The sequence below is a fragment of the Dreissena polymorpha genome, chromosome 12 (assembly GCF_020536995.1).
Source record: "Dreissena polymorpha isolate Duluth1 chromosome 12, UMN_Dpol_1.0, whole genome shotgun sequence".
NCBI classification, from domain to species: domain Eukaryota; kingdom Metazoa; phylum Mollusca; class Bivalvia; order Myida; family Dreissenidae; genus Dreissena; species Dreissena polymorpha.
The window spans coordinates 32978688-32997806 of record NC_068366.1 but is presented as its reverse complement, the minus strand read 5'-3'; the positions used below and the strand labels follow the sequence as shown (position 1 = coordinate 32997806).

The window sequence follows — 19119 nt, the reverse complement described above, 5'->3', positions numbered from 1 at the left end:
TATTGACATGCGATTACATTGTCAGTGCTATTTGCGGAGCAATCAAGCTAAAATATGGGCACTCTCCTGCGCAGTGATCTCCCTTATTCTATAAGAGACCAGGAGCATGCGGCATTTTAAACATTCGGCCTGACTGTTAGACAGTGTACAGACTGGTTTCTTTATTTTTACAATCAGACGGAGATAAAAAGTATCAAAGTAAGATAATCAAAACATGGTCTACCTTATTATTTAAGACGACTTTAATGGTAAAAATGGAACATTTAGTTTTTTTAAATTTTCATCAACGGAGCAGAAACCCGAAGCTTTGAGCAGTCCACCTCCCAAAAAAACTAAGAAAGATTATGATAAAAAATATGATCTAAGTATACGCACCAGAACTTTTCAAGAAACTTGGCTCATAGATTTTCAATGGTTACCAGTTGATGATAATCAAATTGCTACCAGTAGCGGCGCCGAGCCTCAGTCTGATGAGGTCGACATATTGGATTAGTTTAATTTGTTAAGATTACGATGTACTTATGTTCAACACATGTTTTAACACTAGCTTTTCAAGATTAAAAGTTTTAGAAAGTCTTTATATTGTTTATAATATACTGCTATAATTAATGTACTATTGAAATACAACTATAAACAAAACTAGCAAATCATACTCATTTTGGTATATTCCACATTGTTTTACATTAATCAATAAATGTGTTTATAATTTATATAAACATTAACGGACAAGTGTAGTTCAGCAACGGACAAGTTAAATTTCCTCAATGGTTGTCTGGTGACTAGTATAGTTTTTTGAGATTTCGCCACCCCTGTGACATGATGTTCATGTGTTTATAAAACACAAAATACACCCACACTTTCCATGCGACGTTCTACATGTCTGCATAATTTTCGCGCGCTTTTTATTGAGACAAAGGATAAAGCACTGTTTATTTGACGCTAGAATTTAATTGTTAATGTTGCGTTAGCATTAGAATTCGGACATGTGTTTTGGATTACAAATTGAATAATGCTTATTTGAGAATCGAACAAAACATGTGGAATATATTTGATGTTGTGATATTATATAAATAGTCTATAAAGCCTCATTTAAAAATCATATCCGCATATTAAAACGTGAAAATAATAACTACGAAAGAAGCGTAAATCTAGGATTTGACGCTGCACAAATGTACATGTAGGTGTATATCTTTGCACTCGATCTGCCGCGTACGTATGGGGCGGATTAATGAGGCCAAAGTACGCGAGGTTAATACAGACTCGGCGTCGTTGCGCGGATTAATGCTGCGTGCCTCTGCGATACGCTTTGTGAACACACCACGCTGCCGCCGAGTACTAATGTCCTGGCGGTGGTGTGACCAAGGATAATGTTTCTTCCGCGTTGGCTGTACTGTATGTGTATCTCATGGAGCTGCACATTTTGAGTTGTGAAAAGTCAAGGTCTTCCTTCAAGGCCAAAGGTCAAATATATGGCTTCAAAGCGGCGCAGTAGGGGCATTGTGTTTCTGACAAAAACATCTCTTGATGTATAATAAAACAAACATTTTATGTTAGTTTCAAGGTAACATTTGCACCAAAATGATGCAAGGAAGATAATTTGGAGGAGTCAAAAGTGACAAAATAAATGATGCAAGGAAGATAAATTGGAGGAGTCAAAAGTGACAAAATTGCAAAATGCTTGAATCAAAAAGCAGGATTCAGCTTCAATTGAAATCCCTGTGTCTGTATTTGTCTACTTGTCAACTTTAAGAGCTAGCATCTCACAGAACAGAGGTGCGAGCTACCAATTAGGTAATAACAGCTCTACATGTTTTGAACAACCAGAATTATTATAGTATCTGCCTAAATGTTACAATTTAACAGGATCATATTTGACCATGACCTAACCTTTAAGTTACCTTTTGCTTTTTCTATAAATTGTATACATACATGTATTATTAATTTGAAATTCTTTTTGACATAGATGAATTGAAGGACTCAGAATGCATGACTTGTGCTCACTACTACCCACACTCACTTTTATACACCAAAATGCTTTGGCTTTTTAAAACTGAATTGTCAGTTTAAACATTTAAATAAAACAGAATCTCATGTTAATATAAAATTGTGAAATACTTGTCATCATAAGTTTGGTAGATTTAAGTGGAATTTGCATGCACTCTGACATACATGTACAGTAGGGCTTGAACGGTGTTGGGATTGTATAATAATTAATATATATTGTGTTTTGACTGAAAATGCCTCAAACCAAAATAAAGTAATAATAATAGTTACCATTTGGTTTTGATTTTGGGGATTTTTGGTCATAACACACTATTATATTAAACCAACACCCTTTCAGCCTCCTGTGTTCTATGTTACATTGTTATGTATGACTTTATTTGAATAAAATTTAATGATCTAATTTACATTCTACTTGAATTCTACATTGATGTGATCCTTATTATAATCATGATTTCTTGTAAAATAATATATTCAATATTATTTACAGAGAGAGTTGTACAGAACAGTAACCTAAATTCCAGAGAATATTTCAAGTATAATGGACCAAGAAACTTACGAAAAGGCACGTCCGTACAACTTAGACAAGAGCACACTTGGATTTTACGTCGGTGTCTGGGGAGAAATAGAACACTCGGTAATTGCCTTCATTTTGTGCCCAATTCCAACTTGTCAACCAAGGAGTTGATCACTTAAGCCAAGTCTTGCAAAAATGGGTATTATTTATGGATGCAAGGTTACAAAAAACATTAACTGGTTAACCGTTTGTCGTAACCGGTTATTAACCGGTAAACCGAAAAACCTTAAGTAGAAAAAAATGTTTCAGTATACGTTATACATATTATACCGCTCGTACATGTCAGGGCTTTTTTTTCAGCTTTTTGGGAAGATAGCCCATGGCTTTGAAATTGGGAATTTTATCAGCATTTTCAAGAAATTGGGAAAATAAATTGGGATTTAAAACTACATAAAAGAGTTCAACATCTTTATCACAAACACCATCATGATCAACAGTTTACCACATAATAAGCTAACACAAAGTCTTCTGTGACATCAGACACCATTTTATTAGCTCGACTATTATATATGAAATATATATAGTGGAGCTATCCTACTCACCCCGGCGTCGGCGTTTGCGTTGGCGTTAGCGTGCAAATGTTAAAGTTTGCGTACTACCCCAAATATTTTCAATGTCCCTTGACATATTGCTTTCATATTTTGCATACTTGTTTACCAACATGACCCCAACCTATAAACAAGAGCAGACAACTCTATCAAGCATTTTGACAGAATTATTGCCCCTTTTATACTTAGAATATGCATATTATTGATAATTCTATGTTAAAGTTTGTGTACTATCCCAAATATTTCCTATGTCCTTTGACATATTGCTTTTATATTTTGCATACTTCTTTACCAACATCACCCCAATCTATAAACAAGAGCAGACAACTATATCAAGCATTTTGACAGAATTATGGCCCCTTTTATACTTAGATGATTGAACATTTTGCTTAAATTGCCATAACTTCTTTATTTATGATCAGTTTTTATTAATACTTTGACAAAACAACACTTACCTGAATACCACAATGGATTCCACCCAAACAATACCCCACGCCCCCCCAAGATTCCCTGCCCCACCTCCCCCCCCCCCCCCCAATTTTTTTATATATTTTTTCCTTTTTTTATTTTTGAAAGATCATCTAATAAATGACCACACCCCACATTATACCCCCATCTCAACCCCCCCCCTACCCCCCCCAAAAGAAATATATATATTTTTTTCCTTTTAGCCGGATTTTTTTCGAAAAAATCTCGGCTTATAGATTGATGTTGTCGGGCGGGCGGGGGGGCGGGCGGGCGGGCGGGGTGGCGGCGTGCTCGAAAATGTTAAAGTTCTTATTTCATGGTATAACTTTGGTATGCTTGGACCTAGAGTCTTCAAACTTGACATGAAGGTTGGCCAGGATTAACAGATGACCACTGGTCATTTCAAGGTCATTCATTTGAAGGTCAAGGTCACTGTGACCTTCAATATAAAAAATGTTAAAGTTGTTATAACTTTGGTATGCTTGGACCTAGAGTCTTGAAACTTGACATGAAGGTTGGCCATAACTAGTTAGTAACCACTGGTCATTTCAAGGTCATTCATTTGAAGGTCAAGGTCACTGTGACCTTGAATGTAAAAATGTTAAAGTTCTTATTTCATGGTATAACTTTGGTATGCTTGGACCTAGAGTCTTCAAACTTGACATGAAGGTTGGCCAGGATTAACAGATGACCACTGGTCATTTCAAGGTCATTCATTTGAAGGTGAAGGTCACTGTGACCTTCAATATAAAAATGTTAAAGTTGTTATAACTTTGGTATGCTTGGACCTAGAGTCTTGAAACTTGACATGAAGGTTGGCCAGAACTAGTAAGTAACCACTGGACATTTCAAGGTCATTCATTTGAAGGTCAAGGTCACTGTGACCTTGAATGTAAAAATGTTAAAGTTGTTATAACTTTGGTATGCTTGGACCTAGAGTCTTGAAACTTGACATGAAGGTTGGCCAGAACTAGTAAGTAACCACTGGACATTTCAAGGTCATTCATTTGAAGGTCAAGGTCACTGTGACATTGAATGTAAAAATGTTAAAGTTCTTATTTCATGTTATAACTTTGGTATGCTTGTACCTAGAGTCTTCAAACTTGAAATAAAGATTGGCCAGTACTAGAAGATGACCACTGGTCATTTCAATGTCATTCATTTGAAGGTCAAGGTCACTGTGACCTTAAATGTTAAAATGTTAAAATTGTTATAACTTTGGTATGCTTGGACATAGAGTCTTCAAACTTGACATGAAGGTTTGCAAGCACACTTAGATGACCACTGGTCATTTCAAGGTCATTCATTCTAAGGTCAAGGTCACTGTGACCTTGAATGTAAAAATGTTAAAGTTCTTATAACTTTGGTAGGTAAAAATGTTAAAGTTCTTATTCCATGTTATAACTTTGGTATGCTTGTACCTAGAGTCTTCAAACTTGACATAAAGGTTGGCCAGTACTAGAAGATCACCACTGCTCATTTCAATGTCATTCATTTGAAGGTCAAGGTCACTGTGACCTTCAATGTTAAAATGTTAAAATTGTTATAACTTTGGTATGCTTGGACCTAGAATTATTTCAGTAATTTAAGTATTGCATTGACAAAAACACGAAAGGTACTTTCCTGTCATTTAAATAAAAAATCCGGCTTCAATGCGGTCATCTCCGACCGCGGAACTCTTGTTTTATTTTTGAAAGATCGTCTAATAAATTATTGAATATGAACAATTTCCCCATGATGGCTTACGTTATACTGTCAAGCACTCGAATAGTCAAGCGCGCTGTCCTCTGACAGCTCTTGTTAGGACTAGGAGGCGCTTCATCTTCTTCTGAAGAACTACTGCTTTCAACATGTTTAATATCAGTGAGCACTTTGCTTTCTGAAATCAATGAGGACGATGCAAAAGAGTCACTTGTTATTAAATTAATATTATTAACAATGGAACGAGTTTGTACTTGTTGACGATGCTCGTTTATTTAATAACGCTTTCTTAAAAAATCCACAGTTTTCGTTTAGCCGCCAGGTTTTTGCTTAGGAATCTTTTTCACGTAATATTTTGAATTTTGCGACATCTTTGTTTTCCATTCAGCCGAATCACAAAACGCTTGAATTTAAAAGCGCCTGAACAACACAGAGAATATGGGGCACACAAATAATGCTGACGTTATCCAAATCGATGTATAGTCTAAAACCAGTACGACACCTGATCGGACTATGCTTTGTTAAAAAGCGAAACAGCTGATATCATTAGCGTTTTTTCCCCAATTGGGAATTTTTTAGCAAATTTTGGGAAAAAAGTATCCTTTTTGCGATTGGGAATATAGCCAAATTTTGGCTATAAAATAGGGCAAAAAAAGCCCTGCCTGTATAGAAAAGAAAGTTATCGCTTGCGTTGAAAACATATTATTTACTTTATAGCAATTTATTATAACATGTATTTAAATAATTTTTATCCCCACGCTTTTTGAAAAAAAGGTGGGGATATTGTGGTTATCTCCACCGTCCGTCCGTCTGTCCGTCCGTCCGTCCGTCCTGGCCACTATCTCCTCCTACACTAAAAGCACTAGAACCTTGAAACTTACACACATGGTAGCTATGAGCATATGTGCGACCCTGCACTATTTGGAATTTTGATCTGACCCCTGGGTCAAAAGTTATAGCGGTTGGGGTGGGGCCGCGTCAGAAATTATCACTCATTTTTTAGGTTATTTTACATTTACTTCTTTATTTCTACACCGATTCACTTCAAATTGATACTGGACCTCTCTTATGACAATACGGTCAATCTCAACCATGCATGGCCCCATTCCCAACCCTGGGGCGCCCCGCCCACATAGGCCACACCCACCAAAAATTTCCATTTACTATAATTTTTTCATTTCTACAACGGATTCACTTCAAATTGATACTGAACTTTTGTTATGACATTAGGGTCAATCTCAACTATGCATGGCCCCAATCCCAACCCTGGGGCGCCCGCCCACATAGGCCACACCCACCAAAAAATTCCATTTACTATAATTTTTTCATTTCTACACGGATTCACTTCAAATTGATACTGAACTTCTCTTATGACATTAGGGTCAATCTCAACTATGCATGGCCCCATAACCAACCCTGGGGCCCCGCCCACATAGACCACACCCACCCAAAATTGCCTTTACTATAATTTCTTCATTTCTACACTGTTTCACTTCAAATTGATATTGAACTTCTCTTATGACAATACAGTCAATCTCAACTATGCATGGCCCCATTACCAACCCTGGGGCGCCCCGCCCACATAGACCACACCCACCCAAAATTGCCTTTTACTATAATTTCTTTATTTCTACACCGATTCACTTCAAATTGATACTGAACCTCTCTTATGACAATACGGTCAATCTCAACTATGCATGGCCCCATTACCAACCCTGGGGCGCCCCGCCCACATAGACCACACCCGCCCAAAATTGCCTTTTACTATAATTTCTTCATTTCTACACCGATTCACTTCAAATTGATACTGAACTTCTCTTATGACAATACGGTCAATCTCAACTATGCATGGCACAATTACCAACCCTGGGGCGCCCTGCCCACATATGTCACACCCACCCAAAATTGCCTTTTACTATAACTTCTTCATTTCTACACCAATTCACTTCTAATTGATGATGAACTTCTCTTATGACAATACGGTCAATCTCAGCTATGCATGGCCCCATTACCAACCCTGGGGCACACCTAGGTCAAACATTCGGCGTGGGGATACGCGTCGGCCTCTGCCGCGCCATTTCTAGTGTAAATATATGCTTGATTGTGTATTTATTTTTCCTGCGTTAAAGCATTTAAGTTAAAAGTAAAAAGAAGTACACAATGTTCATGTTTACATGTCATTAATATATTTTTGATTGGGCCACTTATATTACGTTTGGATCGTATCGCTCACAATATTGTGCTTTGTTCATTGTCTGGTACCCTGCCTCTTTTACTGCGGAAAAGAAGGTCAGGTAAACTTCAAACATGGCGGCGGCCTGTGGATTATCAAATGTAAGCAAATTTTACAAAATAAACGATCATGTTCGGTTACTTGTTTAAATAAATCAAGAATAAACCAATATATACGTTATCTGTATTTATTTTGAATGTTTCATCAAATTTGATAGAGAAATTATGCTTTGAGTAATGACCATAAATTCGGACGTTCACGGTTACGTTGCGATTTCGGATATTTTCTAAATGCTGACTTGTGTTTGTTTTATGTCACACAATGGATACTGGTTAATTACTTGTGCTGCTTTATGCTTTTTTATACGCCCGTTTTTTTAAAACGGGACGTATTATAGTTTCACCCTTGGCGGGCAGGCGGCGTCCACAGCAGTGTCCGCTCTCTTATTATCCCCACGCTTTTTGAAAAGCGTGGGTATATTGTGGTTATCTCCGCCGTCTGTCCGTCCGTCTGTCCGTCCGTCCTGGCCACTATCTCCTCCTACACTATAAGCACTAGAACCTTGAAACTTACACACATGGTAGCTATGAGCATATGTGCGACCCTGCACTATTTGGAATTTTGATCTGACCCCTGGGTCAAAAGTTATGGGGGTTGGGGTGTGCTGGGTCAGAGATTTTCACTCATTTTTAGCTCATCTATTTTTTGAAAAAAATTGTGAGCTATTGTCATCACCTTGGCGTTGGCGTCCGGTTAAGTTTTGCGTTTAGGTACACTTTTGTCATAAAGTATCAATGCTATTGCATTCAAACTTGGTACAGTTACTTACTATCATGAGGGGACTGGGCAGGCAAAGTAAGATAATTCTGGCTTGCATTTTGACAGAATTATGTGCCCTTTTTATACTTAGAAAATTGAAAATTTTGGTTAAGTTTTGTGTTTAGGTCCATTTGATTCCTTTAGTATCAAAGCTATTGCTTTCATACTTGCAACACTTACTAACTATCATAAGGGTACTGTGCAGGCAAAGTTATGTAACTCTGACTGGCATTTTGACAGAATTATGTGCTCTTTTTATACTTAGAAAATTGAAAATTTGGTTAAGTTTTGTGTTTAGGTCCACTTTTTTCCTAAAGTATCAACGCCATTGCTTTCATACTTGCAACACTAACTAACTATCGTAAGTGGACTGTGCAGGCAAAGTTATGTAACTCTGACTGGCATTTTGACGGAATTATGTGCCCTTTTTATACTTAGAAAATTGAAAATTTTGTTAAGTTTTGTGTTTAGGTCCACTTTTATCCTAAAGTATCAAAGCCATTGCTTTCATACTTGCAACACTTACTAACTATCGTCAGGGGACTGTGCAGGCAAAGTTATGTAACTCTGACTGGCATTTTGACAGAATTATGTGCCCTTTTTATACTTAGAAAATTGAAAATTTGGTTAAGTTTTGTGTTTAGGTCCACTTTTTTCCTAAAGTATCAAAGCCATTGCTTTCATACTTGCAACACTTACTAACTATCGTAAGGGGACTGTGCAGGCAAAGTTATGTAACTCTGACTGGCATTTTGACGGAAATATGGGCCCTTAATCCTTGAACATTTGGTTAAGTTTTGTGTTTTGGTCCACCCCTAAAGTATCATAGATATTGCTTTCATACTTGGAACACTCGCAAACTATCATAAGGGGACAGTAAAGGACAAGTTGCATAACTCTGATTGTCATTTTTACCGAATTATGGCCCTTTTTTGACTTAGTAACTTTGAATATATGGTTACATTTTGTGTTTAGATTCACTTTACTTCTAAAGTATCAAGGCTATTGCTTTTAAACTTTAAATACTTTCATGCTATCATGAGGGTACTGTACCTGGCAAGTTGAATTTTACCTTGACCTTTGAATGACCTTGACTCTCAAGGTCAAATTATTAAATTTTGCTAAAATTGCCATAACTTCTTTATTTATGATTAGATTTGATTGATACTTTGACAAAACAACTCTTACCTGACTCTTACCCCCCCCCCCCCCCCCCCCCCCCCGAATCCCCCCCTCCCAAATCCCCCCCCATTATTTTTTTCTAATTAAAGATCATCTAATAAATGACCACCACCCCCTCACACTATACCCACCCCCACCCCAAAAAAATAATTTTTATGCCCCGGGCAGTTGAACTGTCCGTCAGTATGTCAGTCAGTCTCTCTGTCAGTCCGAAAAAGACTTTAACATTGGCCATAACTTTTTCACTTTTTAAGATAGCAACTTGATAATTATTTGGCATGCATGTGTACTCATGGAGCTACACATTTTGAGTGATGAAAGGGCAAGGTCAAGGTCATCCTTCAAGGTCAAATTTATGGTGTCTGTCCGTCCGAAAACTTTAACATTGGCCATAACTTTTTCAATATTGAAGATAGCAACTTGATATTTGGCATGCATGTGTATCTCATGGAGCTGAACATTTTGAGTGGTGAAAGGTGAAGGCGAAGGTCATCCTTCAAGATCAAATGTCAAATAAATGGCGTCTGTCCGTCTGAAAACTTTCACATTGGCCATAACTTTCTTAATATTGAAGATAGCAACTTGATATTTAGCATGCATGTGTATCTCATGAAGCTGCACATTTTGAGTGGTGGAAGGTCAAGGTCATCCTTCAAGGTAAAAAAAAAAAAAAATCAAAGCGGCGTTCTCATGAAGCTGCACATTTTGAGTGGTGGAAGTTCAAGGTCATCCTTCACGGTCAAGGTCATCCTTCAAGGTCAAAGGTCAAAAAACAAATTAAAAATTTCAAAGCGGCATTATCATGAAGCTGCACATTTTGAGTGGTGGAAGTTCAAGGTCAAGGTCATTCTTCAAGGTCAAGGTCATCCTTGAAGGTCAAAGGTCAAAAAAAAATTCAAAGCGGCGTTATCATGAAGCTGCACATTTTGAGTGGTGTAGGTTCAAGGTCAAGGTCATCCTTCAAGGCCAAGGTCATCCTTCAAGGTCAAAGGTCAAACAAAATATTTAAAAAATCAAAGCGGCCTTATCATGAAGCTGCACATTTTGAGTGGTGGAAGTTCAAGGTCAAGGTCATCCTTCAAGGTAAAAAAAAATAATTTCAAAATTCAAAGCGGCGTTCTCGTGAAGCTGCACATTTTGAGTGGTGGAAGTTCAAGGTCATCCTTCAAGGTCAAGGTCATCCTTCAGGGTCAAAGGTTAATAATTTTTTATTTATTTTTTTTAAAGCGGCGTTCTTATGAAGCTGCACATTTGAGTGGTGGAAGTTCAAGGTCAAGGTCATCCTTCAAGGTCAAGGTCATCCTTCAAGGTAAAAAAAAAAAAAATTTCAAAGTGGCGTTATCATGAAGCTGAACATTTTGAGTGGTGGAATTTCAAGGTCATCCTTCAAGGTCAAGGTCAAACTTCAAGGTCAAAAAAATAATATTTCAAAGCGGCCTTCTCATAAAGCTGCACATTTTGAGTGGTTGAATTTCGAGGTCAAGGTCATCCTTCAAGGTCAAAGGTAAAAAAAAAATAATAATAATTTCAAAGCGGCGCAATAGGGGGCATTGTGTTTCTGACAAACACATCTCTTGTTTTTTCAATCATGGTTAAAAAACACAAATATTTATTTTTATTATTTTATTTTTGAAATACCTTCCAACCATCCCACCCAAGAATCCCCCCCCCCCCCCCCAAATTTTTTTTTTTTGCATTTTTTTTGCATTTTTGGAAGATAATGTAATAAATGACCAGACCCCCACACTATACACCCCTCTCCACTCCACCCCTCCATCCTTTGTGATTGAAATTGAGATAGGTCCCTACACCTTTAAAAAGAAAAATAGATGAGCGGTCTGCACCCGCAAGGCGGTGCTCTTGTTTATGTTATTTTACATTAACTTCTTCATTTCTACACCAATTTACTTCAAATTGATACTGAACTTCTCTTATGACAATACGGTCAATCTCAACTATGCATGGCCCCATTACCAACCCTGGGGCAACCCGCCCACAAAGGCCACACCCACCCAAAATTGCCTTTCACTATAACTTCTTCATTTCTACACCGTTTCACTTCTAATTGATACTGAACTTAACTTATGACAATACAGTCAATCTCAATTATGCATGGCCCCATTACCAACCCTGGGGCGCCCCGCCCACATAGGCCACACCCATCCAAAATTGCCTTTTACTATAATTTCTTCATTTCTACACTGATTCACTTCTAATTGATACTGAACTTCTCTTATGACAATACGGTCAATCTCAACTATGCATGGCCCCATTACCAACCCTGGGGCGCCCCGCCCACATAGGCCACACCCACCCAATATAACTTCTGCATTTCTAAACCGATTCACTTCTAATTGATAATGAAATTCTCTCATGACAATTCGGTTAATCTCAACTATGCATGGACCCATTACCAACCCTGGGGCGCCCCTGGGTCAAACATGCGGCGTGGGGATACGCGTAGGCCTCTGCCGCGCCATTTGTAGTTCAAATAGTTTTCATCCGATCTTCACCAAACTCGGTCAGAAGTTGTGTCTTGACAATATCTAGGTCAAGTTCGAATATGGGTCATGCCTGGTCAAAAACTAGGTCACGGGGTCACTTAGTGCATTTCAAGGATGAAGCATGGTGTCCGCTCTCTAATTGAAGTAGTTTTCACCCGATCTTCACCAAATTTGGTCAGAAGTTGTGTCTAGATGATATGTCGGTCAAGTTCGAATATGGGTCATGCTGGGTCAAAAACGAGGTCACAATGTCACGTGGGGCATTTCAAGCATTTAGCATGGTGTCCGCTCTCTAATTGAAGTAGTTTTCATCTGATCATCACCAAATTTAGTCAGATGTTACATCTAAATGATATCTAGGTCAAGTTCAAATATGGGTCATGCCGGGTCAATAACTAGGTCTTGAGGTCACTTAGTGCATTTCAAGCATTGAGCATGGTGTCCAAAACCTTCGAACGGGCGTATCTTGTGACAGTTTGGCACTCTTGTTTTTTTTTAATATTGCCATTTTTTTTCATGTTTATCGCAAAATCATCCATTTATATTAACATTTAATCCAAAATAAATCTTAAATTATGATACTTTTATTAAAAAATTCTCTAGTAGGTTGTTGTACTGATTTGCAGTGATAGAAAATGTCAGTTGCATATAAAAACAAATGCATAGTTTGTGCACATGAAGACTCGTGACGTTACAGGGGCGGATCCAGGATTTTTAAAATTTGAATCCTGCACACTTTTTTGGTACCCGATTAATTATTCAAATATTAGTTGAACTAATCCGACAAACATAGTTTGTTTTTATATTTTGACATTTCAAACTGTATTGGGATGGCGACTTATGTCAAAATCTTAAAGCATCAATCCCAGCGAAGGCAAGTTTATTGAAATAAACATGATCTTAACATTGCTCAGGTTAATGTATTATTAAACAACAAGTAGAGCAAGATTTATCTACACTGGTTTTTGCTGAGTTAACTTATGATTGTCGAGGAATTATGGGGGCATATGCAACTTCAGCCCCCCTCAGGATCTGCCCTTGATATAATGTTTATTCACTTTGAGTATGTCCAAAATCTAGCCACAATGAGTTGGATGGAATCCAATGATACCCCTGCCTATGAGCAGATAATACTCCATGTTTTTTTAAATATTTATGTGGACCTGATTATGTTGCTGTCCAAAAGAATAAAGAACATGGAGGGGGACTAGAAATCCTGGACATGTTTTGGAAAAAAAAAATCAAGTACTGTGAAATCATTAATTAATGTTTGTTGAGGTATAATGAGCCGCATTAAGCTAGATTGAGCATAAGTTATGTGTTTGCTGGATATGAAAGTGTCATTGACCATAAATATAGGATCTGGCACGAGTTTTCATATCATACCATATTTTATTAAACGAGTTCAGGAATTTTGTTAGTAAGCGAGCCTTTGGCGAGCTTACTAACGAATTTCCTGGACGAGTTTAATAAAATATGGTATGATAGGACAACGAGTGTCAGATCTTTTTTATCACATGCTTTTAAATGAGCAAATTAAATAAATATTTACGCAAACATAATGATAAATCCCGAATGTTGTTTACATTTCGTGACGTCATTTTACGTTGCAATGTCGTTTCAGCAAAATAACAAAATGCGATTGGTCAATAAACGAAAACTAAGCCAATGAAAACGCTTAAAAATGTTGTATTACACATGTGTAATATAAAAAAATATGTGATGGTTGTATTACATGGTAAACAGGGTATAGCATGTGATAAACACATATACATATACATTGATCATTATCATTGGTTATGACATCCCACATTGAATGGATGTAACTTGAAAGTTAATGTCATTGTTGCAATTAAATATATACTGTGATGTTGGTTTTCCCCAAAAATATACACATTCTGTTACAAGTTCCTTTCAGTACCAGATTGATATAATGAAGGTATCACTAACCTTATGTTCACTGCATATAATATTGATATGTTGCTTTATAAAGTGCATAAATATTCACACAATTTATATGAACACATTATATCTGGAACAACATTAAATCTTAGTATAAATAAGGATTTAACATCTACAGTTCAACAAACATTCAGTGGAATGTGTTTTAATATCACAAATGTTTTTCTAAGGCTTTTAAACACAAGTGTCATCAAACAGCGTATCTCACAATTTCATACAAAACAATATACATGTGCATATGGAATATAAGCAAGTACATTTGATAAAAAATAAAATGAAACATTAAATAAAAAATATCAGGCAACCTTCTGATAATTGTTAATAATACAAATAAAAGCAATTAATAATTGAAGAAATGTTAATTTAATACATCATATGTACAATATATTCCACATTGAGCATGGAACAAAAGAGCAGAGCTCAAACTGTGTAATGAAAAACTCCTCCAAAAATAATGAGACAAGAGGGCCATATGGCCTGTAAGCCTTCACTTGAATTCACCAATTGTTGAGGACTTAACCTGGTAATCTTCTTTTTCACCCCAATCAACCATTCAAAGGTGGCCTTGGTATTTCATTCTAAACATTCTGACCAAGTTTCATTAACGCTTAGACACAAATGTGGCCATAGAGTGGTAACAAGTTTTTGTTAAAGATTTGACCAGGTGACCTAGTTTATAAACGCATCTAACCAAGAATCAAACTTGACCTGGATATTGTCAAGACAAATATTCCTTTTATCAAGCTTGACAAATAAACGTTGCCAATAGAGTGAACAGATTTTTTTATTTTAGATTTGAAAAGGTGGCCTAGTTTCAAGACGCACATGACCCAGATTTGAATATTGTACTTTGTAATGATGAGTTATAAAAGTGACCTCTAGACAGGTTACACAAATAACTAAGGTTTGACCTTGTGACCTCATTTTGAGATGCATGTGATCCGAATCCAAATTCCAACTCGTTTCAGATATTGCCAAAATAAACATTCTGCCCAAGTTTCATCAAGACTGAGACATAAATGTGGCCTCTGGGGTGGATGACATAGTTTTTAAAAACATGTAAACCAGATTCGAACTTAACCTAAAATATGTAAAGATAACCATTCTGACCAAGTTTCATCAAGATTGAGTCATAAATATTATTTCAAGAAAGGTAACCAGGACTTTCTTTTTTACCATTGACCTTGTTTTATAAAGCATGTGACCCAGATTACAACTTGGCCTGCATACTGTTAAGATAAAACATACAGACCAAGTTTCATTAGCAGCCAACAGAACCTCTAGAATGTTAACAAGGTTTTACTAAGATTTGATCTAAGGACTTAAGTTTTTAAATGTATTCGACCCAGATTCAAACATGGTTTTGATCGTGTCCAGAAAAACATTCTAAACAAGCCTCATCAAGATTGGATGAAAAATAGGCCTCTAGAGTGGTTATGCGCTAAAAATGGACGCCATAAGCAGCACAAGAGCGAACATAGGGTAATCACAATAGATCAACTTGAGCGCTTAGCGCTCAGGTGAGCTGACAAACTGCACAAGTAAAAGCCTTGAGATTCATTAACTTAAGTTTATGCCTACATATGAGTTGTGTTCTGAGAAAACTGGGCATAATGCATGTGCGTAAAGTGTCGTCCCAGATTAGCCTGTGCAGTCCACACAGGCTTATCAGGGATGTCACTTTCCGCTTATATGACATTTTTCGTTAAAAGAAAGTCTCTTCTTAGCAAAAATCCAATTAAGGCGGAAAGTGTTGTCCCTGATTAGCCTGTGCAGACTGCAAAGGCTAATCTTCAGGCCTTTTCCACTCCATTTTGGGAAAACGCCACACTGGAGTTTTGGGAATTTTGCGTCGTGAAATACCCCATTTTGGGAAAAAAATTAATCGCAAAACTGGCTAAATTTGGAAAAATAATTGCATGTAAATAGTGTTTCTTATGTTTCAAAAAAGCCGTTAACTGGTAAATAACGAGTATTTTGATAACATATTATTGAAATTTTACAAAATATTAACATGTGTGATAAGTTCAGAGTTTTTATTATGATTTTTGGGAAAGCGGCCTGGCCTTTTTTGAGGGGAAAAAAATCGCACAAAACTCTGGATTTTTGGGAAAATAATGAAAGTCTTAAATAATCAATTTAACATATTTTAGTGTTTTTAAAACAAATTCAATGCAACAGATAATTTAATTATGCAATATTTTTCTATTTTCTACACTGGATCAGGTTAACTTATATAACTTAATTTTTTTTTATTTATTGGGAATTGGGATGTCCCTGCACCCCTAACAAATTAATCTACTTGACTAACGAAAATTTGGGAAAATTTGTACATGCTCTATTCAGCTATTTAGTTTCTACTGGAGGATATAAAATTTATATGGTTTTGAGCTATTGGGGAAAAACCAAGTACCATGACAAAACTCTGCCCCTCGCTGACGGTTACAACCATGCAAGCATGCATTCAGACAGTTATCAAAGGCATGGTCTTGTTTATCCACTAAATCAAACTATTTTCATTATGGGTTGCCTTTATTTGCTTTCAGTACTGATTCAGTTATATATTTGTTAAAAAAGTTATTGAAAATGTTAAAAAGAAGAAAATTAAACCTTTTGCTAGCTTTGCAAAAAGGGCTGAAAAATAAGAAGATAAAATTGGAAGAATATTGAAGAAGCACACAACAATTAAATGCAAAATAATTATAGTGGATATAAATATATTATTGGAAAAAATAATTTATATTTATATTATAAGTATTTTATGAAATATTTTTGTACCAAATATTTTTTGGGTATAGGACCATTGATGAATGCACCTGATAAGGGCCCATTACTACAGTAAGGTGGTACACACAATTAATTAAAATAAAACAAGCTTAAAATTGCTTCAAATAGGTGCCCATTACCACAATCCTATGGCACACTAAAATTCTTCGTCTGACATATCACTAAGCAGACCAATGACTGCATCCTCCTTCCCTGAACTAGGCACAATCATCATGGACTTCGGTAGCTTGTGGATTGGATGGGACTGGTACCTCCTGCGGCGCAACTGGCGCTGAACCTGACAGGCCGCCACTGCAAACACACCGCTGACCAGTCCACCAACTATCAGAATGAATATGTCTGAAATAGGACAAGACACAAACTATAAGAATGGATATGTCTCAAATATGACTAGCAATTATCACATTAATATGTCTGAAATATGACAAGCAATCATCACATTGATATGTCTGAAATATGACAAGCAATTATCACATTAATATGTCTGAAATATGACAAGACACCAACTATCAGAATGAATATGTCTGAAATATGACAAGCAATTATCACATTAATATGTCGAAATATGACAAGTAATTATCACATTAATATGTCTGAAATATGACAACCAATTATCACATTAATATGTCTGAAATACGACAAGCAATTATCACATTAATATTTCTGAAATATGTTAAGCAATTATCATATTAATATGTCTGAAATATGACAAGCAGTTATCAAATTAATATGTCTGAAATATTACAAGCAATTATCACATTAATATGTCTGGAATATGACAAGCAATTATCATATTAAAGCCACACACCTTGAAATGAAATACACGTAAATCAAAACATATAGAAGCAATTTGAAAATGTGCAAAATTGTTATTAAATCTATAGCCTAGTTAGCAAGTAATTTATTATTTTTCAAACGGCTTTTAAAACCGAAAGTAGGATTTCTATACCTATACATGTGTGCGTCAATTTCGAAAAAAGTGATTATTTTAAAGGGATCTTTTCACGCTTTGGTAAATTGACAAAATTGAAAAAAGTTGTTTCAGATTCGTAAGTTTTCGTTTTAGTTATGATATTTGTGAGGAAACAGTAATACTGAACATTAACCATGCTCTAATATAGCCATTATATGCATCTTTTGACGATTTTAAAACCTAAAAATTATAAAGCGTTGCAACGCGAAACGATTGAATAATTTGGAGAGTTCTGTTTTTGTCGTTAAATTTTGTGAAACTACGAAGATTGCTTATATAAGGTATAAAATACGTCAAGAATTTGTACTCGGCGGAATAGCTCAGTAGGCTAAAGCGTTTTTACTTCAGGACTATGGCAGGACTCCAGGGGTCACTGGTTCAAAACCTGCTCCGGGCAATGTTCTTTTCCTTTTTTTAATTTTTTTTTCTTGATTTTTTACTGGAGCTTTTACGATCCAATGTTTACATTTATCAATGTTAAGCATTTAATAAATAAGTTAAAAAAATGCCAAAATCTGTGAAAAGGCCCCTTTAAGTTTTAAAGCTCAAAAAGACGAATTTCTACCTTGTAACCACCAGATCTATTATAATTGGCTTAGATAAAATTGAATCTATAGCCTAGTTAGCAAATAATTTATTATTTTTCAAAGGGTACCGCTTTTAAAACCGAAAGTAGGATTTCTAGACGTATACGTCCGTTTCGACAAACGCGATTATTTTTAAGTTGTTTATCGCAAAAAAGACGGATTACTACCTTGTAACCACCAGATATATTCTAATTGGCATAGATAAAATAAGTTTCTTATTTTTTTCTTAAATTAACTATGCCAGATAAGGTGTGTGGCTTTAATATGTCTGAAATGTGACAAGCAATTATCACATTAATATGTCAAGACACCAACTTTCAGAATGAATATGTCTGAAATATGACAAAACACCAACTATCAGAATGAATATGTCAGAAATGTGACATAACACTAACTTTCAGAATGAATATGTCTGAAATATGACAAGCAATTATCACATGAAAATGTTTGAAATGTAACAAGACACCAACTATCAGAATGAATATATCTGAAATGTGACTAAATACCAGCGATCAGAATGAAAATATCAGAAATATGAATTTATATGTCTGAAATGTGACAAGAATGATTATGTCTGAAATATGACAAGAAATAATCACATTGTGAATGTTGCAAAACTAATGTTTCAGTTAAACACAAATATTTAATTTGGAAGACTTAAATAAAGTTTGGAAAAATGAAACCTACCTTTTTATTTAAGAGATAAATTTTATTCTTATGTAACAGAAATTACAAATATGTAATCAACAATATTGAATGTTAATTGTAAATGTGAAT

The 19119-nt window shown here is 35.9% G+C and overlaps 2 protein-coding genes across 13 annotated transcripts in view; one reads left to right on the top strand and one right to left on the bottom strand.

Annotated features, from left to right (window-relative positions):
• Positions 1-19119, top strand: part of LOC127854288 (CAAX prenyl protease 1 homolog) — a 106736-nt gene that overhangs the window by 1925 nt on the left and 85692 nt on the right. The window contains exon 1 of one of the 2 annotated variants that reach the window (XM_052389371.1): positions 2514-2638. The exons of the other annotated variant lie outside the window; for it this stretch is intronic. Coding sequence (XP_052245331.1) covers positions 2543-2638 — 96 coding nt within the window. The 5' untranslated portion in view covers positions 2514-2542. Of the gene's footprint in view, positions 1-2513; positions 2639-19119 lie in introns of those variants that run through there. 2 annotated transcript variants of the gene reach the window in all.
• Positions 1-19119, bottom strand: part of LOC127854287 (bis(5'-adenosyl)-triphosphatase enpp4-like) — an 87998-nt gene that overhangs the window by 20229 nt on the left and 48650 nt on the right. For 5 of the 11 annotated variants that reach the window (XM_052389354.1, XM_052389357.1, XM_052389356.1 and 2 more), the window contains one exon: positions 13707-17121. The exons of 5 other annotated variants lie outside the window; for them this stretch is intronic. In XM_052389354.1, coding sequence (XP_052245314.1) covers positions 16919-17121 — 203 coding nt within the window. In that variant the 3' untranslated portion in view covers positions 13707-16918. Of the gene's footprint in view, positions 1-13706; positions 17122-19119 lie in introns of those variants that run through there. One more of the 11 variants, XR_008037014.1, reaches the window with a different exon arrangement.